This window comes from Schistocerca nitens, chromosome 9, assembly GCF_023898315.1.
Source record: "Schistocerca nitens isolate TAMUIC-IGC-003100 chromosome 9, iqSchNite1.1, whole genome shotgun sequence".
Lineage (NCBI taxonomy): Eukaryota > Metazoa > Arthropoda > Insecta > Orthoptera > Acrididae > Schistocerca > Schistocerca nitens.
Genome location: NC_064622.1, coordinates 270,657,730 through 270,671,643, shown reverse-complemented (window position 1 = coordinate 270,671,643; position 13,914 = coordinate 270,657,730). Strand labels below are relative to the sequence as shown.

Sequence of the window (13,914 nt, the reverse complement as noted above, 5' to 3'; positions counted from 1 at the left end):
CAAAATGAAGCATCAGAATTAAAGCACCCAGTGGTTTATTTAGATAAACTGCTGTTTTGTACACTCTGCAGTGTTATTAAACTTTGCGGAGGATGAGTGCAGTGCGCAAGGAATATTGTCAAACAACAGCAGCACCAAAAAATTTCATTGCTGTGAATGCAGAGTTCTTTTTTTATGTGACTACAACAGGAAAACTTCAAACTGTCATGCAGAAATGGGCAGAAAAAAATTAACAAAACCTAGAGATAAGGAAAGCTGGGCTTTTAGCATTAATTAAGGAGAATCAGCTTCCTCCTGTTCATTCCATTGACAAAATTTTGCAAGAATGTATTTCCCTTCCTAGTGCTGCCTTACCATCTAGACCCAAATCCTATGGAACTAGTCTGGACTCTTGTAAAGAATAAGATCCCTTGTCATAATATATCCATCTTTTCACCCAAAAAAATAATAGCTGTTCAATTTGCTGCTAATAAATGATCATTGTGTGCCACCTAGCCTGATGAAAGACTTTTAATGTAACACTATTTCAACGACTTGCGTGTCACTTTTGCTGCTTTTACATTCAAGCAGCTTTTCGTTTAACATCACATGGCTGAGTGGACCTCCTTCCAGACCTTTCCACGTGAGAAAAAATTAAAGTGGTCACCAGGAATAAAACTTGGGACCTACCAGAAGTCACACACCACTAGAAGACACTGTCAGTTTATTTTTGCTGTTGTGAGATTAGAAGACTATGGAGCTTGTGTATAATGCCAATAGAGTGTGTGATGACTACTTGGGAAGAGACATTTTGGCAGATGTGGAACTGAAACAGTCAGCATAGATTCAAACAGAGTGTCAGCGTTATCACCTATGACTGAGAGAGTGGGTAATACAGCTGTGGGAAATAGCAGCATCGCCATGGAAGATGGTGTTATGGACAATGCCAGTGAAACATCATGAGCAACCAAAGTGAGATATACTTACACGCTGTCAGTTGTTGTTCCAAGTGGGCACTGCATTCAGTGGACATATAGACTTATAGCATGTGACACCAATCTACTGGTGAGGTTACAAGAGTAACCAGTTCACTTTGCCAAGTAATACCAAATTTTCATTATGTTTTCACATCCTCAGAAAACATTTTCAAAAGATACTGTATAATTTGGCATATTCCATTTTGCGTCCATTGTTGTTTGGACCTTCTCTTCAATAAATTTCTCATTCCATTTTCTTAGCTTTTTCTTTCTATGTACTTGCAAATTCTTTTTCTGCTTGCAAAATACTTTTGTTAAACATCTGTGTGTTTGTAAACTCTGTTTTGCAAGATGTTTTTTGTTTACTCTGGTAAATCTTTCCATTCTCGTATGAATTTAATCTAAATTCCTCAGTTTCTGTCTGAAGAATAATTATTTTTTACCCCTCGCCCCTCCCCCTCCTTATTCTATGTCTTACAAGTCTTTGATCTCTTGGCATTGTAAAGTAGTTGAGGACAGTAATACATATAAAATGTAGTCAACAATAGATAACTGTACAATAATATTCTTGAACGTTGCATAAATTATATCATGGGGCCATTTATTTTAATTTATTGCTGACTCTGACTCATAGAAATGTGGTTAGAAAAGTGAAGTATACATTCATGGAGCAAGATATGTTGGATGGATGATTCTACTTGAAATGAATATTTCTACGGAATGACTAGCTGATGTGAATGCTTACAGATCACTGGAGGCTTATACTCTTTCATTGACATTGTGCAGTTCATTTGGGATCATTGCCCAGTCTGTGTACACACACATATTTACCCAGTGACTGATACTCAATAGTAGTTTCTTAAGATTACGAAATCAATGAGCCACAGTTGGAATCGGCCAACCCATACAAATACCTGTATGTAACACTTCATAGAGGTATAAAATGGAATTATTATATAGGCTCACTTGTGGGTGTTTATTTGCATCCCATATTCCACACAAGCTACATTCGTATCAGATCTTTCAGCATGTTATTCACTGTCCACTCACTTTCTGCCACTAATACCATGTCATCAGCAAATCTTATACATTCTATTCTCTTTCCACCAATACATATTCCTCTTTTCCTCGTCTAAGCTTTTCGCAATAATCTCTTCAAGGTATACATTAAACAACAGTGGGGAAATGCAACAACCTTGTCCAACACCTTGTCCAATGCTGCTTCCTTCTGACATTTCATTTCCAATCCTTATCCTTACTTTCTGGTGTAAATATAGATTCCGTATCAGTCGTCTCTTTCCAATCTACTCCTTTCCTCTTCAAAATATCCATCAGCTTGTTCCACTGAACTTTGTCAAAAGCCTTTTCTAAATCTGTAAAAACAGCAAAGATTTCTCTACCCTCTATAGATCTTAACAGGCCAATAGCATCTCCTGTTCCTTTTCCTCTTCTAAATCCAAACTGATCCTCTGCAATCCCTCTATGCAGCTTGCCATATAACCTTCTATTCAACTCTCTGCAAGACTTTAGCTGCATGAGAAATTAGACTGATGATCTGGTGCTCTTCACATTTTTTAGTGTTTCTCTTTTTCTCTATTGGTATCATAACTGTTGCAATGAAGTCCTCAGGCCATTCCCCTTTGTCATATATCTCATTACAGAGGTAGACTATTTCTTTTCTTGCCTTGTTTCCCAGACTCTTCAACAGTTCTGTTGGCAAATCATCAATTCCACATGCCTTCCTATTCTTCATCTCCTTCAGCACCTTTTCTACTTCTGCTTCCAAGATGGTAAATGCAAATAAACACAGCAAAAACAAAGAATATGGTCATCAGTACAAGACACAGACTGTCCAATATTAAAATACGACAATCTACCATTAGCCAAGTAAGTGAATTTAAATATCTTGGAAGCACAATAACTGAAGACTTGAGATGTCACCATGAGGTGGAAACTTGAATTGCCATCGCGAAGGAGGCATTCAACAGAAAGAGGAGACTCTTATGTGGCAAATTAGATAAAGGATTAAGGAAAAGGCTTGGCAAATGTTTTGTCTGGAGTGTGGCAATACATGGGGCAGAAACATGGACGCGGAGACGAGAGGGTGGAAAAAGGTTAGAAGCATTTGAGATATGGATGTGGAGGAGAATGGAGAGAATAAACTGGATGGAAAGAGTGTGTAATGAAAGAGTATTGGAAAGGGTTAGTGAGTGAAGATGTCTGCTGAAGGTTGTAAGAGAAAGGAAAAAGAACTGGTTGGGACATTCATTGAGAAGGGAGTGCTTGCTAGTAGATGCTTTGGAAGGATTGGTTTGTAAGAGAAGACTGAGAGGAAGAAGGAGATACAAGATGATAGATGACATAAAGGGAAGAGGAAATTATGCAGACCTGAAGAGGATGGCAGAAGACCGGACAGCCTGGAGAACTACCATGTGAAAATCTGCCTTTTGGCAGAACACTGATGATGATGATGATGATGATGATGATGATGATGATGATGTGTGGGTAAAGCAGGTGATAGACTTTGATTTATTGTTGGAATATTCGGGAAGTGCAACCAATCTATAAAGGAGATTACTTATAAATCACTCTTGTGACCCATTCCAGAATATTGCTCAAGTGTGTGGGACCCTTATCAAATAGGACTGACGGGCGATGCTGAACGTATACGAAGAAGGGCAGCACAAATGGTCACAGGCTTGTTTGACCCACGGAAGAATGCTACAGGGATGCTAAAGAAACTGAACTGGCAGACTCTTGAAGGTAGATTGAAACTATCCCAAGAAAGTCTGTTAACAAAGTTTCAAGAACAGGGTTTAAGTGATGACTCTAATAATATATTACAATGTCCCTGTGTCACTCGCATATGGATCATGAGGGAAAAATTAGAATAATTACATCACTCACAGAGTCAGTCAAACAATCATTCTTCTCACACTCCACATGTGAATGGAATGGGAAGAAACACTAATAACTGGTACAATTGAATGTACCCTCTGCCATGCACTTCGTGGTGATTTGCAGAGTATGAATGTAGATGTAGATGTAGCTGTAGCTTCATACATCCATGGCCCAAAGAAATAATGAATAATGAAGAGTAATAATGAGCTTTTGGGTGTTAAGCTGAGTTGTTCCCATTTTCTGCACAATACTTCGGTGACCCACCCCGCCATCATCTTCAGGTGCTGTGACATATGCTATTATGTGTACTCATTGCCTGGACTCCAACCACACAGTGAGTTGTTGTTGGTCTCATGCCACTATTTATAGCCAAGTCTGGTTCCTGATGTCCACTATAGCCTTTGATGCTCTTTTGTTTTGCAGAGACCACATTGATACTCGGTGAACCACAAATTCTCTCAGTGTTTTTCAGCTCTGATGGATGTTATTGCCAGCAAGATTTTAATAAATTGAATGCCATACCCTGAACGTTATTTAAACTGGAGATGCTATATCAGTCACTGAAATATTGTGCAGAAAATGGAAACAACTACTCAGAAGAACACCCACAAGCTCGCTATTAACCAGTCATGCCGAGAAAACCTGAGGGATCAGATAATGAGGAGATTAATTAGGAAACAGATTCCTGACATAAAAACATTTTGTTTTGATAAAGATTTATACGTAAGTAACTAACTCCCATACTTTGAAAAGTAATGGTTATCTAAAATAGGCATCTTCAGAGGTGTATTACTTTTGCAAACTCACATGTGATAAAATTCCTTTTGTACTTGGTTTTAAAATAGTCCTTGTGAAGAATCCATTATTGATGATAGTGTTATTGCCTCTTGTGTTCATTTACCATAGCTTTGTTGGTTATCATTTTTGGAATAGTTGTAAGTTTGTGACATACTGCTTCTTTAAAATATGCAATAGTTTGAGTGTAGTGTGCATAAACCTTGGATTTATGCAACCCTGAAGGACAAATATTGTGGGATCCAATAAGATGAGCAAGGAGTTTAAGCAGTGTCACCACACAGAAAGCTCAAATGATGAGCAAGGATGAAAATGAAGAGTAAGTGACAATAACTGTTGGCAGTGACTCTGTCCTGTTGAAACCATCTACTCATTTCAGCCCAGCCCAGTTCGGGCCTCAAAAAGTTTTATCAGCAAGTCACAGTGTTTACATGAGGTCTTGCTAATATCAGATCACCACCTTCAGTAACAATAAAGATGCCGCCTGCACATTCTGCTTAGGACACTATACAGTTGCATGGATGCAGTATTACAGGTGTTTTGTGAAATTCACAGCTAACACAGAAAATTTTGATTTTTAATCATGTTATACGGATGAAAATACACCTCATCAATAAGCAATATGATTTTGTGTGATCTGTTACGCCTGCCATTTACACAGTGCTATTTTTAAAATCAATTAAAAATACTGCAGTACTTGTATTTCCCAAGACTGAGAGAATTTATCCTCCATCCAACTGTTATTGTGTTTGAAAATGTGGTGGTTGTTCCTACAGTTGGGATAATCATTTCAACTGTTATTTATATAATGACATTTCCATCATATTAAATTGCAGTAAATTTGATCACTTGCAGAGGACAATGGAGGTGGCACCGCTGATCAGGAGTATCAGAAATCGTTGCTGCACAATAAGAATAATGTGCTGTACCAGTATGTTGTATACTTGGCACCTGGAGACTATCACCGATTTCATTCGCCTGTTGACTGGGATGTCATTTTTAGGAGACATTTTCAAGGTAAGTGATATGTGAAGATTTTGTTTTCTTATTATTTAGTTTTATGGTTCCTAAGTGGTACATTTCTTCAGCATAAAGTTTGTCAAGGAATAATTACATGTGCACTGAAATACATATGCTTTTGTCTTAAACCAGTCACTGTAGTTTCAAACCTATTTCAAATGGATAACCCCATTAGAATAACCAACAAGTTTTTTACAGTATAATGAAAATAGTCTAATCCAGTTTCTAGTGTGCATGTACACAACTTGTTTTACTTTTATGGATTGAAATCCGGGATACTTCTTCAGTGAATCACACAAGGGATGCCAGTCTTAGAATTTTACCTCATACTGTGCTAATGACTTCAGTGTCAATTATCTCATTCAGTGTTACACTGAATTAAAAACCTTAATATTAATTTCTATTTTTGGAGAAGAAAAATATGAATAAAGAACATAATTTTGTACTCCAGGCAGAGCTGCAGAGTCAATATGGAAATTATTTGTTTTTACTTTGTATTGTGTCATGTGTATCACAGTTCATTTGAAAATAACTTTTATTGTTGGCCTGAATAAATGTATAGAGGAGTTGCACATCAGAGCTGCTACCCACGTAACATAGTTAGACAGTCCCACAACAGCAGCTATAGAACACTCCAAAGTAGTGTTATAAGATCTAAAGAAATACTTCCACAGATCCCAACTAGCAAAACACTGAATGTTGAAGAGTTGTTGCTTTAAAAGTTCAAGTCTAACTTTTGTAAGTCATATTGGTAATACCCTCTAGCAATGGTTTTAAACATTCTCTTTCAGACATATTGGAAGCTTAGCTTGGAAAACTATTAAGTTTACTTATCTTTTTATTTCTTTTACTGTCCATCTACACTATGATTAAAATTTCTTATTATTTGACATTCATCACATGGTGCTTGAGCAGTACACCATTGGTTGTCAGCTGTGCTTCTGTTAAGAACAGACCAGAAGGAGCAAGCTTGCAACATACACAGAGCACATTCTCGACTGCTGAGGTCATGACTGTTAAATAGACTTCTGTCTATGCTTGATAATGATAATGTATGTACCATGCACCACTCAAATACTGCAAGTGAACTAACTCTTGACTGTAGCATGACGACAACTGTTCCGTGTATGATATTGAGAGTTCTGAATTGAGGAGCTAATTTTCAAGGCATGAAGTGTGAAATAACAAGTAATTTTTATCTGTCCTAAATACAAAAACTTGCCAACTGTTTATATGAATTTGTTGCTAATTTGTATAATTTTCTTTTTGGCATGATGGTTACCCTTTATTATTGTCCTACTATAGTGCTTTTTCTGCCTAATTTCAAACATTCTCATTTAATTTATTCCATTGTTTGTTGAAGTATCTCTGATTGGATGTGAACTATACAGTGTCATCAACAAAACAAATGTGGTTGAGATGTATTCCATTAATAGATATTCCTTTTATTTTTTCAGTTTAAAATTGTGGAAACTACCTCTAGAGCTGCTGAGGTAGTGGGGATGTCACTGTCTAGCACTTGTTGCAATTCTAAATTTTCCACTATTCTTCTTAAATCCAATAGAAACTCTGGCAGTAATATAAATTATTCAGCATTCTAACATAGGTGGAGTTGATACCTTCCTTTCAAATGGCCGTTAGCACAGGTATTGTTGAAATGGACTCTAAACTTTGTCAAAATCTATAACTAGATCCCAAACATATTGCTAGTTTGTACTGATTGCCGTGTTCTATAAGTTTGTCCATTACGTACAAATGGTTAATGTTTTCTCTCTCCTTCTTTCTCAACAAATAACACTTGTACACTACAGGTCTGTAGTTTTTAATGTATCACCTATCTCCTTTTTTGTGAAGCTGAATAATTGCAGTCTATTTCCATTTGTGTGGATTTGTGGGGAATTGTCCTTCTGTGTTATTTTTCCTTTATCTTGAACTATTTCTACTGAAATGCAATCAACATCTTTCTTCCCCTTGTACACTTCATCTTCCATTACTGCCAGAATTCAATTGTTTTCCTTATTAACTGTTTATGGTTCCGAGTCCTCTCTTTTGTAATACAAGCTTTTAAAGAAATCTTTAAATTCTTGTGCAGTTTTGTCTTTGTTTACAGTTGCTTGCCATCTTAACTAATGAAACATGGTGTCTACGCAAAATAAGATGCAAAATTCGGGAGCAAAGATAAAAGCTCGCTCATAGCAGAGGCATTGCGTCATTGAAAAACCTGTAAGTCAGATTGAAAACTTTGCTGGTTTTGGACAAAGCTTTCTTTGAAATGCGGAGTGTAATGTTCTCAATGGTAATGATTAGTTTTGTGGGAGGTCAGCTTTTCTCTTGGTTGGTAATTCTAATTACGACTTAAGCTCATCTTTATGCTTAACTGTGGATAAAGCTTGGCTTCATATTCAGATTTGGCAGTAAATGCTGGAAGCTAAGAATTCGGTTCAGTATCCAATTGTGTAAATAAGTATGGCACTTCTCAGGTGTGTGCGCTACATATTGCTCTAAAAAAAAGTGATCGTGTGACATTGTTGGCCGGGAGCCCCCGTCCGGGGAAGTTTGGCCACTGGGTGCAAGTCCCATTTCTCCCATCTCTCTGGCAGGCTGTGAATGCCATGCCAAAAAAAAAGTTCTTCTTTTGAAGAGAACCAGTCAGCGAGCCATTTTAATATGAACTGAAGCGTTGTTCAGTGAGACTGTGTCCCAGTGATGCAAATAGATAATTGGACTGAGCTAAATCTGGAGAATAAGCTGCATGCTTTAATGTTTCCCAACTGAACCCCTCAATCGTTTCCCTAACCTGTTTTGCTCAGAGATGCTGGCAATCGTGGGGGATTTTCTCGCAGTCAGCCAATCATCTTCACAATCAACATCAATGAAACGTAAGTGGACTGAGGCTACCAATTCAAAGACCCTTCCAGCTGCACCACGATTCCTCGTGGTTTGTCGTACTAAAGACGGTCAGTCCTTCGCAATGGTAAATCCATTCATTGTTCAAAAAGGTGTTGATGCTATTACCCGCCTTGTAAAATCCTGCTCTTTTTTACGTAATGGCACTATGCTTCTGGTGACTACTTCTGATTCTCAAGCACAACAACTGCTAGCCACCTCACTTCTCCACAGCTATCCTGTTTGTGTTGAGGCCCATAGCACTTTGAATTCTTCCCGTGGTGTTATTTACACTAGGCTGCTCGACTGTCTAACTGAGGCTGGAATCTAATCCTATCTCTCTGATCAGGATGTCATTGCCGTCCATGGGGTGATGGAAAAGGTAGATTCCTCATTAGTGCCCACACGCCTCTTTTTTTTCTCACCTTTGATAAAATGGTGCTTCCATCAAAGATCAAAGCAGGTTATGAAGTTATCACAGTCTGACTATACATTCAGAACCCAATGTGCTGCTACCAGTGTCATAGTTTCAACCACACTAGAACATCTTGTCGACACCCAGCCTCCTTCTCCTCCGATGTATCAACTGCAGTGGTGACCATGCCGCCGCCTCTTGTGATTGTCCCATGTTGTCCCATGTATCTTGATGAGCGGGCTGTCCAGGAGATCCAGGTAAAGAAGAAAGTACCTTACCTGGTCACTTGCAAATTATTGACTAGTAGCAAACTCTGTGTTCTGTCGTCTGACACTTGTAGTTCTGCTCTTGCTACATCTCACTCCCTGAAGGACATGGCCACATAGACATGCGACCTCAATTTCAGTTCTGAGGTCATTAAATCACCCGGTGTTAAGGTAGCATCGCCGTCCCATCGACCAGCTTTTCAACAAGCCATCAAACTCTCACCCAAGGGGCAAAGCCACACAACCAGCAGGCCGGAAAGGACTGGAGTATAACTTCTATGAAGACTTCCTACGTCCCTCCAGCCAACCAACACCTGAGTCGTCCTCTGTCAACCAGAAAGGCTCAAAGAAGTCCAACAAAGGCAAATGGTCTTCTCCTTTGCCAACTGAAAGATCCTCTTTGACGGTGTCGCCACGTGATACCTTCACCCGGCTGGCCTCCATGTCGCAGGTGCGCACCACCAACCATTTTTCTGCGTTGTACTCCACACACTGACAGCACAAGACAGCCGATGCATCTGTGGACCTCATAGAGTAGGATCCTCCTGCCTCTGTGCCCTGTAGCAGCAAGTCTTCGCAGGCTGGTATTCAGCAGCCGCTGAGGTGTCTCCCCTTGATTTTTTCTTCATCATGACTCTACTCCAAGGGAACATTCGTGGCCTTCGATCTCACAAAGAGTATTTATGGCTGTTTATAGAATCGCAGCATTCCCTTGTAGTCTGGCTTCAGGAAACAAAATTGCATCCTCACCACTGCTTTGAGCTTTCACATTTTTTCCCTGTCCATTTTGACCTTCCACCTGACATCAGCATTCCATCTTGTGTGGGACTCGTGCTGCTTATTCGGGATGATGATCATAGTTAACCCATCTCCCTGACTACCCACCTTCAAGCTGTTGCAGTTCGCCTTTTCCTCCCTCTCCAGACTTTTTCCCTTTATATCCCTCCGTCATTTGATGTCATCAGGCCAGACTTCCTACCTCACCCATTTCTGCTACCCAATGACTTTAATGCACATCATCCCCTTTGAGGTTCTACCAGAACTTCTTTATTTATTTATCTACACAACAAGTTCCATGGGACCAAATTTTGGAGGAAATCTCAAAGGTCGTGGAACATGTCAGTACATGAAATTACAACATAAAAGTAATAACAGATAAAAATAAAATATTTATGAACCCAAAAACGTCAAGCCATAAGTTCAAGTAAAAGCAATCAACAATATAATATAAGAATCAGCTTAATTTTTCAAGGAACTCCTCAACAGAATAGGAGGAGTGACCCATGAGGAAACTTTTAAGTTTTGATTTGAAAGCGTGTGGATTACTGCAAATATTTTTGAATTCCTGTGGTGGTGGCAGCTTATTGAAAATGGATGCAGCAGTATACTGCACACCTTTCTGCACAAGAGTTAAGGATGTCTGATCCAAATGCAGTTTGGATTCTGCCAAGTATTAACAGAGTGAAAGCTGCTAATTCATGGGAATAAGCTGATATTGTTAACAAGAAATGACAGTAAAGAATATACATATTGAGAGGCCAATGTTAAAATACCTAGACCAGTGAACAGGTGTTGATGAAAGGTTCACGAACTTACACCACTTATTGCCCGGGCACCCATTTCAGAGCCACAAATATCCTTTGAAAATGGGAAGAGTTAATCCAAAATATAATACCATATGACACAAGCTAATGAAATTAAGCAAAGTAGACTAATTTTTGTGTCAAATGATCACTTACTTCAGATACCGTTCGAATAGTAAAAATGGCAACATTAAGTCTTTGAACAAGATCCTGAGCATGGGCTTTCCACAACAACTTACGTGTATTTGAACACCTAGAAATTTCAACTGTTCAGTATCACTAATCATATGCCCATTCTGTGAATTTAAAACTTTGGGTTTTGTTGAATTATGTGTTGGAAACTGTAAAAACTGAGTCTTACTGTGATTTAGCATTAGTTTATTTTCTACAACCCATGAACTTACGTTATGAACTGCACTATTTGAAACCGAGCCGATGTTGCACACAACATCCTTTACTACCAAGGTAGTGTCATTAGCAAAAAGAAATATTTTAGAGTTACCGTAATACTAGAGGGCATATCATTTATATAAATAAGGAACAGGAGTGGCCCCAACACTGATCCCTGGGGCACCCTCCATTTGACCATACGCCATTCTCAACATTGTGAAGCATGACCTTTTGCTGTCTGTTGTTAAAGTAAGAGGTGAACCAATTGTGAGCTACTCCCCGTATTCCGTAATGGTCTATCTTCTGGAGCAATATTTTGTGATCAACACAAACACACACATTAGTTAAATAAAAAAAATTGCCTAGTGTTCTAAACCTTTTGTTTAACCCTTCCAGTACCTCACAGAGAAAAGAGAATATAGCATTTTCAGTTGTTAAACGACTTGTAAAGCAGGAACTGTACATTTTAAAGCAAATTACGTGAAATGATCAATTATCCTTACATACACAGCCTTTTCAGTAACTTTAGCAAACACTTACGGCGTAGAAATAGGTCTAAAATTGTCCACATTATTCCTTTCTCCCTTTCTATAAAGTGGCTTTACCACTGAGTACTTTAATCATTCAGGAAACTGACCATTCCTAAAGGAAAAATTACAAATATGCCTAAATACAGGACTAACATGTGCATCACAGTACTTTAATATTCTATTAGGCACTCCATCATATCCATGGGAGTCCTTACTCTTCAGTGATTTAATTATTGACCCATTCTCCCCCTCGTGTGTATCACAGAGAAGTATTTCAGACATCAATCTCAGAAAGGCATTTGCCATGAGAGTTATATGATTCCCTGTAGAAACTAAATTTTTATTTGATTTACCAGCAGTGCTCAGAAAATGATTGTTTACTACTGTACATATACCTGATTTATCAGCAACAGAAATATTTTTATTACGAACTGACTTTATATCATTGACCTTGTGCTACTGACCAGACACTTTCTTCACAACTGACCATATAGTTTTAATTTTATCCTGTGAATTAAGCAGGTACACCTATCAGCTGACCTCAGTCTATAAAAGGTGCAGCTCTAACAACTACTACTACAGGAATTTTTCCATGCGTGAACCCACCACCAACCACTACATTGTCACCTATAAGCTTTGCCAGCCTCCCCTTCCCATACCCATTGAGGTGCAGGCATATGCCATGCCTAGTGAAACCTGATCTACTGATAGACTCACTGGCACCACTGCAATGTGACCCTTGCGCTCTGCCATCAGTGCCTTCTCAAACCTCATGTTAACACACGTAACAGCCGCATTAAAATGAGGCCAGTCATGACGCTGAAACAGTTTGCACGAAAAGCACATTAGTGCCACCAGTTTGGGTAGTTATCTTTACCAGGTTACCACCTACATCATATTCCCCGTCCCAATAGAGGCTTTTCCCTTCTCCACCCTCTATCACTATCTGATCCTCCTTCATAAAATTCCTACATAACTCCCCTGAGTCACCTGAGTCAGTCACCTGAGCTTCACAATGCTGGTGACCTGATACTCACTCCCCAACACTTCGCTGGCCCACAACTATACCTAGCAACAAAACCTTCTTCTTTCTGTTAGACTTTGCAACAGTTAGGCCTCTTAACTGCTGAGGACTGCTGCATGTTTCCTGCACATACAGCTACAAGAGGCTCCACTCCACTCAATTCTGACAGTTGGTCAAATGTAGAAGAATACTGAAGATAAGATGGGTAGATCACGTAACTAATGAGGAGGTATTGAATAGGATTGGGGAGAAGAGAAGTTTGTGGCAAAACTTGACTAGAAGAAGGGATCAGTTGGTAGGACATGTTTTGAGGCATCAAGGGATCACAAATTTAGCATTGGAGGGCAGCGTGGAGGGTAAAAATCGTAGAGGGAGACCAAGAGATGAATACACTAAGCAGATTCAGAAGGATGTAGGCTGCAGTAGGTACTGGGAGATGAAGATTGCACAGGATAGAGTAGCATGGAGAGCTGCATCAAACCAGTCTCAGGACTGAAGACCACAACAACAACAACATACGCAAAGTACATCTGTCTGAATACCACCTCCTCCTCCTCCTCCTCCTCCTCCTCCTCCTCCTAACTGCCTTCTTGCCAACTGCCAGTTCCCATTCCTCAGCACCCTTCACCCTCCTCAACCTACCTAGTTCCTCGTTTGTGTATTGTAACTGCACCTGAAGGGCACAGATCTTATGCTTCTGCTTCTCTATCAACTAATTTATATTACATATTCTGCATTCCCGGGAGAGGATCTCACTAGAATGCTCACTGGGTTCCCCACTGCATTCTCCCGAATGAAAATAGTTTGAACAAATACCACACCATAACCCACTACTCACAAACCTATGACAGAGCCCACACTTCTCACTCATGGTAAAATTGTACAGTTACTGAAAAAAACGAAATGTCTATATTAGTCAGAGAGGTACCCTATTGGCTGACTTCTTAATCAACTTAACCTCTTCTGCCTTAACACAGGAGCACCCACATTCCTTTCCGACTCCTCGCACACTTATTCCCATTTAGATCTATCCTTCTGCACTACCCAGCTTGCCCATCATCTTGAGTGGTCCGTTCTTTCTGACACCTACTCGGGTGATGATTTCTCATGTGCTATCCGTTTGCTGACTCCTATCCCAGCTGCACGCT

At 39.3% G+C, this 13,914-nt stretch overlaps 1 protein-coding gene across 1 annotated transcript in view; it reads left to right on the top strand.

Moving 5' to 3' along the window:
• Nucleotides 1–13,914, top strand: part of LOC126203072 (phosphatidylserine decarboxylase proenzyme, mitochondrial) — a 126,610-nt gene that overhangs the window by 73,473 nt on the left and 39,223 nt on the right. Inside the window, exon 6 of the mRNA XM_049937311.1 lies at nucleotides 5,508–5,669. Coding sequence (XP_049793268.1) covers nucleotides 5,508–5,669 — 162 coding nt within the window. The remainder of the gene's footprint in view (nucleotides 1–5,507; nucleotides 5,670–13,914) is intronic.